Source organism: Rutidosis leptorrhynchoides, chromosome 4 (genome assembly GCF_046630445.1).
Source record: "Rutidosis leptorrhynchoides isolate AG116_Rl617_1_P2 chromosome 4, CSIRO_AGI_Rlap_v1, whole genome shotgun sequence".
Lineage (NCBI taxonomy): Eukaryota > Viridiplantae > Streptophyta > Magnoliopsida > Asterales > Asteraceae > Rutidosis > Rutidosis leptorrhynchoides.
In genome coordinates this window covers 216,545,055-216,560,060 of record NC_092336.1, presented here as the reverse complement: position 1 = coordinate 216,560,060, position 15,006 = coordinate 216,545,055, and the positions used below count along the sequence as shown (strand labels likewise).

Sequence of the window (15,006 nt, the reverse complement as noted above, 5' to 3'; positions counted from 1 at the left end):
CGTCCCTTTTGAATGTGTACGTGGCACTAAAAAGAACAATCAACTGAAGAAGAAGGTTGTGTGTGATGAATTGTCCTTTCTTCGTGACGACGGCAATGACATTATTTTCGGTTCTTAGAACAAGGCAGTTCTTCCATGATTCTTGTGGTTGTGATTCTTGTGTTGGTTATCTATGAAATAGGAAAAGATACATCAATATGGTCACTTTTTTATTTAATAGAAAAATAAAGTATAAAATGACACGTGTCATAATAAGTAGTAAAATACGGGGTAATAAATAACCAAAGGCAAGTGTAGCAGACAGCAGCATTAGTGGTGTACTTCTGCTGTATCCGGTGTGTCTCTATATTTCACAAAACATCCCCTCGTGCCTTTTTTTCTTTTCTTTTATATTTCACATATACATACACACATATGTATATCTATCTCCCCCTCTTTCAACAATTCCTCATTTACTGATTAAATGAATTGAATGTTGAGCCGATCTTAGGGTTTTAGTTTCTTCTAATCAATTAACTCCTATTATTTACTGATTTTGAAGGTACTTTGTTGTATTTGATTGATTGTGAACTTATCTGATTTGATTATTGTGCTGATTTGATAGGGCTGTTCTTGTGCATTTGTTGATATCACGGTTGTAAAGTTGATCATTTAGCTTTATTTCAATGAAATTTGGTGGAGTTTTTGTAACATGATCCGTCTGCATATGATTAATGTGTTAGGGTTGTTTTGACGAAATTAGGTGATTTACTTTTTAATGTAAAAAATGCTACTGAATATGTTTGTGATTTAATACAAAAAGTGATAGTGTGCTTTTATTTATCAGTGAAATGTAATTTGGGAAATCAGTTAGCAATGACCTTTAATTCAGTGTGTTTTATATTTATTTATTTATTTATTTATATCTATCTATCCTATATATTTATAATATTAAAGATAAAGATGATAAGCTGTGAACTTTGTTTCTTGTATTCTGCTCTCAGATAGCATTAGACATGGCAGCTGAACTTGTGAATGCAGCAACAAGTGAAAAGTTAGCTGAAATGGATTGGACCAAAAGCATTGAAATTTGTGAATTAGTTGCGCGTGATCACAGGTAAATGTGAAAGCTTATCATTATATTGGTGATTGATTAATGCTAAAATCATGATGTTGAGCTTTATTGTGTTTTTTTATGTTGTTGGTGATATATTTCCATTATCTTTGATATCATCCTACTTATGCATTATACGAAACTTGCTACAAAAGGGGATTGGATTATCATACTTTAATGTATTTGTCGTTATATTTGCGAAATAGTTGGTTACCAAGTAAAAAGTGGTGCAAATGCAGATACGTGTTAATAAAGAAATAAGGCCAAAATGGACACACTTTAAGTTCATTTCCATTTATTGCTTGAACTTCATAAAAAACTACCCTCGTCTCCATCATGATTGGACAAATATTTCATTTCAAAGCAAATTACTACTAAATGTCTTGAAAAGGTTTATAATACTTTAAAAAATCTGTATATATGCTAATATCGACATGAAAAGGCATCCTTAAATGATTTCTTTTCATCGAATATTGTAAGTTGTTTGCAGCAGTAATCAGCTAAAAGTGTATAGTTTATAGTTAAAGACTTAAAGGCCTAAATTGTAGCTTGCCAGCTTTCTTAATTTCCAAAATTGTTTATAAGGAAAATTAATCAAAACAAAAGCTCCCGTCATTTTATACAACTTTTAACGCGTACATGTGTGATTTACATGTCATTTTTACATGTTTGAATTTATAGGCAAGCTAGAGATGTCATTAAAGCGATCAAAAAACGGCTGGGAAGTAAAAGCAAAGAAACTCAGTTATATGCTGTTATGGTAAGTCTTGAATATCTGTGCATCACGTGATGTATTTCAATTATTTTAGGGGACTTCATATTTTATATTTTCTTGTGGTGTATTTATTTACGTATGAGATGATTTGATGTTTCTAACAATATGCTTGATGTTTGTACTCATTTTTTCACAGTTGCTAGAGGTGTTAATGAACAATATTGGAGAACCAATTCATACACAAGTAATTGACACTGGGATCCTTCCTGTACTTGTCAAATTAGTTAAGAAAAAGGTATATAACTATATTAATTATTTACAGATGTTTTGCATTATTTGATGTGATGTATGTATATAATCATCTTTAATTTGTTTTAAATGGTTTCTATCTATATTTATTTACAGTCCACTTCTGATCTGCCTGTACGGGAGAAAATATTTCTTCTTTTAGATGCAACACAGACATCTCTCGGTGGAGCTTCCGGAAGATTCCCTCAATACTACTCTGCATACTATGATTTGGTGGTATGTAGATAGATGCTTATTGCCTCATTACATCCTGTATGCCGTTGGCATTTTAATTTATCTTCTTCTATTTATATTTTCTATAACTAGAACATGTGTTATATTTACATATATTCAAGAGATTGGCGCGTGACTTTTAGTTAATTTTATCCGAATTTCTTGTTTTTGTCAGAGTTCTGGAGTACAATTCTCTCAGAGACCTGAAGTTGTTCCCAAACCCCGTTCAACTTCCGACAGAAGTAAAAGCAACTCCGTTAATGGTGAAGTTTCCACCAATGGACATGACCAGAGTGCACCACCACCACCACCTCCCGCAAATGTTACGCAGGCTGTTCCTGAATCTAGGTGTGCTTTGCTATTTAGTATAATACTTTATTTGCTGTTTGTTATGGAACTAATCCTTATTGTACAAAAATTGATCTCTCTCCAGAGGCGGATTTAGTGTAGTAGAGGGGGGGGCGCCCGCCCCCGGTGGATTTCGAAATTTTAGTGCAAATTTTTTCGATTTTTCGATTTCGCCCCGGTGGAATATTTTTTTGCCCCAAATCCTTCATATTTTGCCCCAAAACCTCCATATTTTGCCCCAAAACCTTCGTATTTTGCTCAAAAACCTCTAAATTTTGCTCAAAAAACTCTATATTTTGCCCAAAAACCTCTATATTTTGTCAAAAAAAAAATCCTCACGTTTTAAAAAAAATTCGCCCCCGGTGAAAATTTTTCCTGGATCCGCCACTGTCTCTCTCTCTATCTCTCTCTCTAGCATTGATTTGTCAAGAATCAAGATGTTAAATTTTATTCCTGTAAACTCTGTTATTTTAAATATTATGATAAGAAACCAATGATTGTATTATAAAATAGATTTGAATGCAAAATAGAATAAAGGTTTGGCATTATGTCTGCCGCTTATGTAACCCAATTTTTATACTGTTAAGCAAAAACAACTAACTTTTCAAACTGAGTAACCGTTTATTAATAAAGACTCTTGTGAAATAGCTCATTTGCTATGCTACTAAGACAATAGGAAAGTGGCATAATCATCATATGAGGCATAATGATTTGAAGTTATAGAAAATGATAATAGGTCCTCACAAGCTGTAATTAGTCAGCAGAAGCAAAAAGTCATATTAGGACCAGAAAGTCAAATGAATAAAATATCCCCTTTGACTCTCTAAGGACCAAGTTCATCTTCTTTTAAAATAGTGGGGATAGAGGTAAAAATGTAATTGCTATATTTTCACATGACGATTTGGTCTTAATGTTATTTTCCCTTGTGTAGTAAGAAGACTTAGTTCTTGTGAAATTATAGCAAGATGTGTGCCTGTACCTCCAATTCTTTGCTCCTTTTTCTGTCACACATCGTTGAGCCTGACCCTTCATGGGCATGTGGGCATTAATAATTGCAACCATCTTATTAACTTTGAAATACCAATACGAAAGTCTTCAAATGTATCATTTCTATGGAATTGGTATGTGCTATGTATAAACTTCCATTTCCTATAGACTGTGATTGTTTTTTCTTTTATGATTCTAAGAATTTGATAACCATCTTTCTTCAAACAGTATCATCAAAAAAGCTGGATCTTCACTAGAAGTGTTGACAGACGTACTTGATGCCATTGATGTCAGACATCCTGAGGTATGTGGGTTGATGTATTAGTCGTATGTTCAATGTTTATTCCGTCTCCTTATAGAACTACGCCTAAAAGTTCAGAATATAAGGAGACATATAATAGTTTATCTTTTGTTATCACATTAACAATTTTTAATTTATTGACTTCGTCGATGCTTAGCATGCTTTTGTAAGGTCGTCTTTTGTGAACATGGTTACAATTTATAATGATATCATTTTTACAGATGCTCTTTTGTCACTGTTACAGGAAGCCAAGGATGAGTTCACCCTAGATCTCGTGGAGCAGTGTTCATTTCATAAACAACAAGTTATGCATCTTGCTGTTACCTCTCGGTAAGTTATTTTGTGTGGTGGAATCGATGGTACGTTTGGGGGTATGGGTGGGCCATATCCGTGTTATATTACAAATATGTTATATGTAAAGAAAACGAAGAAAATAGTTTAATGAGGTATTTGGATTGCATATTGCTACTGAATATCTGGTTAATGCGACTTGAAGTCACAATTCGTAATAAAAGAGTGAAATAAGTTTATCAGTATACTTTCAATCAATATATAAGTATAAGTAATTAAACTACAAATGATTATACCAAAAAACATCACAAGTGCAGCTTGGTTTCAGTTACAGAACTGAGGATTTTGTTTGAATATAGCAATGAGTGAGTGAGCTCTGTGGAACTACAGAAATTTGTACCATTAATCGTGTTATGTGTTTCTCTTTTAGGGATGAGCGGACAATATCTAAAGCAGTCGAGTTAAATGATCAGCTCCAAAAGGCACTTTCAAGACATGATGCTCTCGTTTCTGGTAGGTCAGTCCCTGCATATACCCAAATTGACCAAGAAGATGCAGAGGAAGAGGACCAGGAACAACTCTTCAGAAGGTATAAATAACCCATGTTCTTTTTTTTTTTATGTATATATAGTTAGTTAAAATAGTTTATGAATACTTTTCAAACTAAAAAAGTATTTCTATATCTCATAAAAGAGATGAAAATAATAAGAAATAAAAGTTGATTACTAATCATTGCAAACATGACAGAATGAGGAAGGGAAAAACGTGTGTAAGACCTGAGGCCGAGAATTATCAAACAGAGCGGCATTTAGGACTACTAGGGTCATCAGTTCCCCCTGATAGGCTTAACCGACCTTTAATTAGGCCCATCAGTTTGGAGCCAAAACAAGAACCTACTGCAACCCGATCAACTGTAGCTCGAGCTTCAGCTGCAACTGCAACTGAAACTGCTGCTGCAGGTGTTGTAATCCCACCGCCGCCTGTAAAACATGTTGAAAGGGAGAAATTCTTTCAAGAATACAAAACGGACGGTTCTGCACTTGGCGGTCACATGCGGGGTCTCTCTTTACACAGCCGTAACGCCAGCAGTTCTCGCAGTGACAGTTTCGACTTCAGCGACTGATTAAATGGGTTTCGAATTTTTGTTGATGATATAGAGGTTTAATGATTGTGTGGAAATTAACATGAGGTATATATATAAATGTTATATGTGACTTATTTTCTGTTATACAAAGCAGTGATGTTATGTGAAAGACCACATGAATGTTAGAAGTTGTTAGTGGATGTCTGTTTATGTGATTTCTTTAACTATTGGATTCTTTCAATATGCGTGTTTTGTTTTTGTCAATCTTGAAGTGTTCATTTTTATTTCATAAAGGGGAGTAAGATGGCACTATCAAACATATCATACAAAGATGTGAAAAAATTTAAAGAGCAACCTTTTTAATGACCATTACATACAATTCCCGTTAAACACACATGATTTGGAAATTACTTTTTATTTTTTTTTATTTCTAAATACAAAATCACCACATACAGGCTATCTTCCGTTCACGTTTCAAGTATAATCTGCTATCGATTTTCTTATAATCAAAGAAGACGGTCAGATTTGTGGGGAATAACAATTCACGATGATTTCATTCAATAGAAAGGGAAACAATTTATACACAGTACAAGTATGTACGTACCTATAAACTAGGACCAGATAATACAATACATGTATTTGAAGCGAAGCATAAACAAACTCTAACAAACAATAGTTATCCATATGTTATTGTTTATCCAATTATCCTTAACACAGCCCCCGCAAAATGAACGACCTGTAGTGAGACCAATCTTGAACATGAGCTTAGTAAAGAGAGCCCGTGGTAGAGGCATTGTCAACGGGTCAGCTAGTTGATCCCCGGATGATATATGCGATATACGAATAGTTCCTAGTTGTACTTGTTCGCGAACAAAATGATATGCCAATGCAATGTGTTTCATACGAGAGTGGAAAACCGGATTGGCACTAAGCAAGGTAGCACCCAAATTGTCACATTAGATTACCTGTTTAGCGATGGACGAAACACCCATTTCCTTTAGCAGATTGCACAACCATAATAGTTCAACTTTAATAGAATAAAATTGTTATATAAGAGAGAGTGTTATGATTCTCAAAAGTTATAAAACGTGTCTGACAATTTATTACTACATGTCTCTCAATTTTCAAAAGTTAAAGATTTGTAAGACAATTTTACTTCCTCACATTATATCTTTATATCTTTGATATTAGTAATCTATAGTTAAGAAAATAGGTCAATAAAGTTCTTTATCAACCACTAATATATAATATATATTTCTTTATTTCATCTTTCTTTTTTTTAGGTAATGGGATTACCCCGATGAATATTATTAAAATAATAAAAGAATTATACAAATAAGCACTGGAACTACAAGAAAGCCTAGCAGCTACAAGCAAACACGCCACCTAACATCAAAATATTAAATAGCAAACACTACATAGGCACAGCTTCTTCATATGATCAACATCAGCTGAAACTTTAAATTTAATGGACAGCAACTTCAGACGAACGGTTGCAATCACATCTTCAAACAGCTTAACCTCGGTCCTGTGAGACTTCTTAAAAATCCTGTTATTTCTTTCTTGCCATATGAAGTACACCGAAACCGCAAAAACCAATTTAGCAACAACACCTCTTACTGAATTACGAGAGGCAGAAGGTGAGATACACGAAACAAGAGACCTCCAATTATGCAAACAAGGAAGATGCGTCAAAGCCTGAGCTTTCAACCACACTTGCCGAGAGTAGGAACAATCAAAAAACAAATGATTGTGAGTATCCGCACAAACCTTACAAAGAGGGCATACAAGCACCATCCCATTATGAACTTCCCAAGATTTAAGCTTATCTTGAGGTTTTAACCGCTCACCCATAAGAAGCCACAAAAGAAAGGCATGACGAGGGATACTTTGGGAGAACCAAACCGTAGCATACCAATCCACTTGAGACGACCTAGGACGAATAGAATCTCAAGCCCTTTGAACCGAGAAAGGATTAACACTGTCATGTGTGTAAAGACTCGTCCTAATCCATAAGAACGAATAAAATAACATATGATTACATCGCGAGATATTTGACCTCTATATGATACATTTTACAAACATTGCATTCGTTTTAAAAGACAATCTTTCATTACATCGAAAGTTGGCAGGCATGCATACTATTTCGTAATATCCACCTATAAATGATCTAATCTGCCATTTACTTAATTATAATCTTTACTGAACTCAACGACTTGAATGCAACATCTTTTGAAATATGCCATGAATGATTCCAAGTAATATCTTTAAAATGAGCTAATGCACATCGGAAGATTTCTTTAATACCTGAGAATAAACATGCTTTAAAGTGTCAACCAAAAGGTTGGTGAGTGCATTAGTTTATCATAATCATTCATTTTCAACATTTTAATAGACCACGAGAATTTCATTTCCAGTTCTCATAAATATACGTCCCATGCATAGAGACAAAAATCATTCATATGGATTGAACACCTGGTAACCGACCTTAACAAGATGCATATAGAATATCCCCATCATTCCGGGACTCCCTTCGGACATGATAAATTCGAAGTATTAAAGCATCCGGTACTTTGGATGGGGCTTGTTGGGCCCAATAGATCTATCTTTAGGATTCGCGTCAATTAGGGTGGCTGTTCCCTAATTCTTAGATTACCATACTAAAAAGGGGCATATTCGGTTTAATAATCCAGCCATAGAATGTAGTTTCATTTACTTGTGTCTATTTCGTAAAACAGCTATAAAAGCAGCGCATGTATTCTCAGTCCCAAAAATATATATTACAAAAGCATTTAAAAAGGGAGCAAATGAAACTCACTATACTGTATTTCGTAGTAATTATGCATATGACGACACTGAACAAGTGCAGGGTTGGCCTCAGATTCACGAACCTATATCATTTATATATGACAAATAATATTATAAACACATAATACTAATCGAACAAGTTATATATTTTATTATTAATAATATACTTGTTATATTGATATATTTTGTGTATAGCTTAATTAATATTATTTTTAAAAAATATATATAAAAAAATAAAAAAAAATAGTGATATGTAATATTAATATTATTGTAATGTATTTTTATTAAAATATCTATTTATAATAATACCTATAATGATAAGAACGTTAATTAATAATAATAATAATACTTATCTTAATAATAATAATAATATCAATAATAATAATAATACTAATAATAATAATAATAATAATAATAATAATAATAATAATAATAATAATAATAATTATTATTATTATTATTATTATTATTATTATTATTATTATTATTATTATAAAAGTAATAATAATAATATGTATAATAAGTATACTACCTTAGAGAATAGCTTCCTAAAAAGATGTCGCAGCCTGGGCTCGAACCCGAAACCTCTCAATTAAACACCCACACACCCAACCATTGATCCGCTTGTTACGTACTTGTAATGTCTCACACGATTAAATGTATAACCAGTCTGAAACTGTCATGATTTCATCATCATCTTCAACAAATTATTATTAACTAATTATTATCCCTAATTACCATTATCATCATCTTATTCAGTAATCATCATCATCTTATTCATTTCAATATCATTTTCATGATCAATACCTTATCATTATCATCTATCCTTAACATCATCATCTTCACTGAATCGACATCATCATTTATATATCTCGATTCATTTTATCATCTCTATTAACATCACGATATCCATCGACAATTTCTTATCCTATATCATCAACTTATCATAATTCCTATGATAAACATCTTCTTCGTACACACACATCATCATATACATCATACAATCTTTCTTCCTATCATCAACTCTATTCGTCTTCATCATCTTCTACTATCATCATCATAATAATCAAATCATAATTTATTTTTCTGTGATCATCATGATCATTGTTTGACATGAAATTATAACATATCGTCATCATATATTCATCGACTGTTACGAGCTTCATCATAAATTCACCTTTGATCTTAAGAAGGAAACAGATTAACACGTATCACTGCTCGAACAGCAGAAATAATAAAAGGAATCAAGACGTCGCAGGTGGTGAAACATCATCATATACATCATACAATCGTTCTTCCTATCATCAACTCTATTCGTCTTCATCATCTTCTACTCTCATCATCATAATAATCAAATCATAATTTATTTTTCTGTGATCATCATGATCATTGTTTGACATGAAATTATAACATATCGTCATCATATATTCATTGACTGTTACGAGCTTCATCATAAATTCACCTTTGATCTTAAGAAGGAAACAGATTAACACGTATCACTGCTCGAACAGCAGAAATAATAAAAGGAATCAAGACGTCGCAGGTGGTGAATGTTGTAAGCTCAGCTCAATTATTCTGATGAAGCCCAACATGTAGTTTGGATCGTGGCCCAACAGATAATACAAAACTCAGTTCATGGTCTAATCTTTAAAAACAAAAATCACAGCCCAAAATTTAAAACAAAACGCGTGCACTATATAAAGATTTGGTTTATTAAGGAATTGTAACAGAACCAATCAAGTTGTGGCAGTCTCAATCAATCACTTTAACTACAGTAACGATTCAGAAGTTGCTTGTTGAGGTCGTCCGTTCGAACAGAAGAAAGAGAGAAAAGAAAAAGTTAAAGTAAAAGCAAGTTTTGATGTGTATGTGTATGGTTAAATATATATATGTAATTATATATATATGCGGTTTGGTTCAAGTAAACAGAAAGAAACAGTAGCAGTGACAATGAACGTAACATCATCATCATTTACTGTATCATCTTCTTTATTTGCATTAAGACAGTAGCAGCAAGGAATTGGTGTTTCAATAAGCAAAAACAGGAACCATAAATAAGAAGGAGAAATGGGAGCGGTGGTGTTTATTGTTGATGGTGTCGGTATGATTAAAGAAGATGGAAGATGGCGAATACTATGGTGCTTTTGCTTTTGACAGTTGCAACACCCGAGTGGGTTTCATACAAAAAGGGTGTTCGGGTTTGAGAGGATTGGAATAGAAAACGTGAATGGAAGTAGCACCAAAACGAGCAGTTTGCAGGTTATAAACTTGATGGGTTTGTGGTTTGCGTTTAAACTTAAGAGAGTGAGAAGACGTTTGATAAGGTGGTGATCAAATGGGTGTCCGTTTGAACCATAGGATAGAAACACAGTGATGATCAAGGTGGCGGATGGGGTTTGTTCCTCGACAAAAAATGGTTACAACAGCAGCTGCAGCAACAGAAATTTCGTAGCAATAGTTGATGATGGTGATAAGGTGGAGAAGGTGATGGTTGTGCTGTGGTGGTAGGGTGACGGGTTGATGAAAATGGTGGCGGGTTTGGTGTTGTTAAACTTCTAACATGAAACGAGTATGTATATTAACATGTTTTATGGTTGTTATGGTGAGAAGATGGTGTTTGTTGTTTATAGTTTGAAATGGGTTTGATGGTGGTCTCCGATGGTTTTCAAGTTGGGTTTCCCGGTTGTAATGATGATCGATGGTCATGGTTGAGTGGTTGTAGATAGTCAAGATAGACTTAGAAGTAGTAAGATAGTCATGTGTATATATATTCTTGCATATATCATATATACATATATATATAAGATTGTGGTGCAGAGAAAATAAAGAAGCAAACACAAACAGTAATTCACATTAATAATCATATATATTAATAATATCAATGGAAAGGGAATCAAATATCAAACACGCATAGTAAATCTTAATTTCTCAATTAAGCACAGTAGTAGTCGAAAGATTTGTTATTTAGTTACCGACAGTTTTTCCCGAATGACTATATTGTGTCCATTGCTAAACAGTTACGGATAAATTTAATTTAGAAAAATCCCATATTTTAAAATTAATAATATTTATTTATTTTGGTCATTATGGTATAAAATTCGATCATTAATTTAATAAATAAAATTACATCAACTGTCCCTCTCGATTCCGGGTAAAATATGAAAAATGTTGAAATTTATTAATTAGCTTCTAAATATATTTTTAATAAGCCTAAAATTTATATAGCTCATTTTCGGATCACCGCTTATTTTAAAATCACATAAGTTCGTTTATAACTTGTTTATTATCAATCGAATGATAATTGAGTGTTACAATCATTTTCCAAATAAATTCAAAACTATATATATATATATATATATATATATATATATATATATATATATATATATATATATATATATATATATATTCAATACACTTTATTTATATATATATACTTTTTAAATAATAATCATTATAATATCCTATTTTTATTTTACTTTACATAAATAAATTTTAGTAACAACCACATACAATATTTAAAATTATGTTTCCAATTATTATTTATATATATATATATACACATATCAAGTTACAATTAATTGTTCGTGAATCATCGGAACTGGTCGAAGGTCAAATGATTTCATGAAACAGTTCAAAAAATTTTGAGACTCGGTTTAATAGACTTTGCTTATCGTATCAAAACTATATAAAGATTAAGTTTAAATTTGGTCGGAGATTTTCGGGTCGTCACAGTACCTACTCATTAAAGAAATTTCGTCCCGAAATTTGAGTGAGATCATCATGACTGACAATAAGTATGTTTTCATGACGAATCTGAGTTATTAAATAGAGTTTTATCATTATTAACTAATATAGATAAAACGATTCGATTACTCGAAGCGTACGAATAAAGCTATAACTAAATAGTGAAATGAGATAGACAAGTTTCATCATAACTTTCCACCAGTCATGGTCGAATTCCGGAATTCAAGGGATTTAGAGAAAATCATCGAGATCTGAAAGATTTGCTTCTTTGGTGAATAAAATCTCTTTAATTAAATGCGATTATCTGCCTCGATCTGTCTATCAGATATTTCTCTATAAATTAACTTCTTCCGTTCCATTACTTTTATCACTCCTATACTCAATTCCCAAATTCAAAAGATTGTGAAAATGCTTAATCCAGTTCTAATCCTTGTCCTTATCCTTACTATCGCAACAATCATTCTCCTTTTCCAACTTCCACCGGAGGAGTCTGTTTTCTTCTACTTCGCCCTTGTGGTTATAGTGTTTTTAATTTTCCCGTGTCTTTATGTTGCGATAAACATTGATATACACGGTTTGTAATTTATGTGTTGTTATCGGTTTTTATTTTCTCCTTTATATTTCGGAGTTCCATACTTTTGTTTTCTCTTCCCGATTCCAAGTCAAGCGAATAATGATCCAGAATTCGTAGATATGAATTTCGAAATGAACAGAGTTAATATTCTAAGAAAGGAATGTTAATAGCACCATCTGACTTGTCAAATTACCAGAATTCAAGAGAAAAGATAGAACTGTCAAGAAAATATGTTCTTGATATATTTGTAGATCAGATAGAATGTAAGAGTCGTGTAACATGACACATGATGACGTTATGGTCTGTGAATCATCATGTTTAATTAAAACTCAGCATGACTTACTGTAATATAATCACGTTGATCAAGTATCACTATATTATACTAATTCATGCTTCAGTTCCCAACACTAATTCAAAAACATTCATAGTTTAAACTCGAAGTTTGCAGAATATAGAAACTAACAGTTTCTTATATGATGTAACACTGAAATCGTGAAAAGATAAATGATTTCAGATAAGAATAGTTATGAAAATGTCTTCAGAAATATGGAGGATATTTATAATGAAATATATGATGATATCTTAGAAATTTAGAATCAAATTGCGATGAAGAAATTTATTCACGATGATGAAGAGCCATTAAAGAGCAAGGTATTCGCTAAAGATTTCATCAGAAACAGAATCATCATAATTCTTAATGTACAAGTTTAGTCCTTGTGATTTGTCCACAGTCCCCTTCATAATTTGCTCAATCCGTTTTCCAGTACCAATTTTTCTTTTGGGATTTTCCAACGTATCCTTCTTTATCATCAAACTTTCGACTGTTAAGGTCGTTTACAGTTTTTGCTACTTCATTAGCACTTTCCAGGATGTAGAGAACTGATTTGTAAACTGAGTGCTTTTCATAATTTTAGAATGGAAGATCATAATTCTAAGAGATAGATGTTATATAATTGTTGATGTAGAAACGTTGCGAGATTCAAAATGCTGATTGCTAATTCCCAGTAGTTTCTATGGAAATTATTATTACAAGATGTAGATGAGTACTCGATAAAGTTTCAATAAATGTAATGATTTTTCGGAAAGTCAAAGAGCAATGACGTTGTTGATAAGTTTACTGCTAATTTGATGGGATATAAATGGTTCCCCGGTAATGATGATGAAGGACAAACTTATATTTCAAGGTTATAATAAGGCTAATCTAAAATGAACATTCGAAGTTGATTTGCTAGAGCTGTGACAAAATTGGCTAATTTAGAAAAGGATTGCAAAGTTATTTTCGGTAATAATAATGCTAACGGAGCTAGCACAGATACTTGTTAAACATTTACTCAGGTTTCGAGTGTTTTCAGGTGCATAACTATATGCATAAATCTTTTCTCCCGTAGATGAAGTGCGGTTGGTTCATCCTCTCGATTGAGGTGTTCTCAAGAATTATGAAAGATTTGAACGTAGATTGTAATCGTCAAGATACAAATGAGGTTTAAGATGAAATCAAGTGGCAAACTTGAAGAAATGTTTAGTTTCATATGTTATAATCAATATTATAATTCATTTTAATTGTCCAATGTTATTAGTCCACAGTCGATAGTCCACAGTTAACAGTCCAATAATTCATATATAGTTTAATATATAATATTTGAATTAATTAATACATATCGTGACCCGTGTACATGTCTCAGACTCGATCACAACTCAAAGTATATATATTATTGTAGAATCAACCTCAACCCTGTATAGCGAGCTCGAGCATTACAGCATATAGAGTGTCTATGGTGATTCCAAATAATATATATAGATGCGTCGATATGATATGTCAAAACCTTGTATATGTGTCCCGATATTTAAAGTGCATAAAATAAATAACAGAAATTAAATGACGATAAATAAAATTGCGAGAATTTAAAATTGCGATAAATAAATTGCGATAAATAAATTGCGATAAATAAAATGTAATAAGGAATTAACAGTTAGCTAGGAACAGTTAGCTGGAAACAGTTAGCGTGGATTCTTAACAAAATTTTTCTCATAGTTAATTCGTTTGTTTCTAACAAATTTTATTTTTTCAAATGTTTTTCTTCATTATGCCACTTGTTGGATTCTGATAAGTCAAAATCCAAATATAAAATTGAATGACAATGGTTATTCTGTGGTGAACGGCTACGTATATTTGTGGATGTAAGTAAGATAGTAAATGACTGTTGAATCTGACTTGAAGAATGTACATTGTAACTTATTAATGTGAAATTTGAATATTCCTCGGGTATTACCTACCCGTTAAAATATTTTCACCATTAACAGTTTGTACAAAAGAATTTTTAATTACAATCTTTATGAAAACATATATACATATATATTTTCTTCAGATGTAATTATGGATTTAATGAGTCAATATGATATTAGACTCATTTGATTTCCCGTTAGAACAAGAATATATAATCTCTAAAACATTAGAGATTACATAATCGCCATGTCGAACGAAGATAAATGATGTAGAACATCATGTAGAACGATGATTATGTTCGAGGTACAGAAT

General features: G+C 32.2%; 2 protein-coding genes across 2 annotated transcripts; one reads left to right on the top strand and one right to left on the bottom strand.

The window, feature by feature from the left end:
- The first annotated feature begins 322 nt into the window (after window positions 1-322).
- Window positions 323-5,426, top strand: LOC139843329 (TOM1-like protein 5). The gene is made up of 10 exons (XM_071833405.1): window positions 323-541; window positions 984-1,096; window positions 1,775-1,853; window positions 2,005-2,103; window positions 2,214-2,333; window positions 2,506-2,678; window positions 3,894-3,969; window positions 4,211-4,296; window positions 4,688-4,846; window positions 5,005-5,426. The coding sequence occupies exons 2-10, from the start codon at window positions 996-998 to the stop codon at window positions 5,378-5,380; spliced, it is 1,269 nt and encodes a 422-aa protein (XP_071689506.1). The 5' UTR covers window positions 323-541; window positions 984-995; the 3' UTR covers window positions 5,381-5,426.
- A 1,307-nt stretch (window positions 5,427-6,733) lies between these two features.
- LOC139841412 (uncharacterized) lies at window positions 6,734-7,195 on the bottom strand. Its single transcript, XM_071831630.1, has one exon. The coding sequence runs from the start codon at window positions 7,193-7,195 to the stop codon at window positions 6,734-6,736; it is 462 nt and encodes a 153-aa protein (XP_071687731.1).
- Window positions 7,196-15,006: the final 7,811 nt, after the last annotated feature.

Coding starts and splice junctions, on each gene's coding strand:
- LOC139843329 (XM_071833405.1), top strand. CDS start 996: ATGGCAGCTGAACTTGTGAATGCAGCAACAAGTGAAAAGTTAGCTGAA. Junction 1,854..2,004: donor CTCAGTTATATGCTGTTATG/GTAAGTCTTGAA, acceptor ATTTTTTCACAG/TTGCTAGAGGTGTTAATGAA. Junction 3,970..4,210: donor TTGATGTCAGACATCCTGAG/GTATGTGGGTTG, acceptor TCACTGTTACAG/GAAGCCAAGGATGAGTTCAC.
- LOC139841412 (XM_071831630.1), bottom strand. CDS start 7,195: ATGGGTGAGCGGTTAAAACCTCAAGATAAGCTTAAATCTTGGGAAGTT.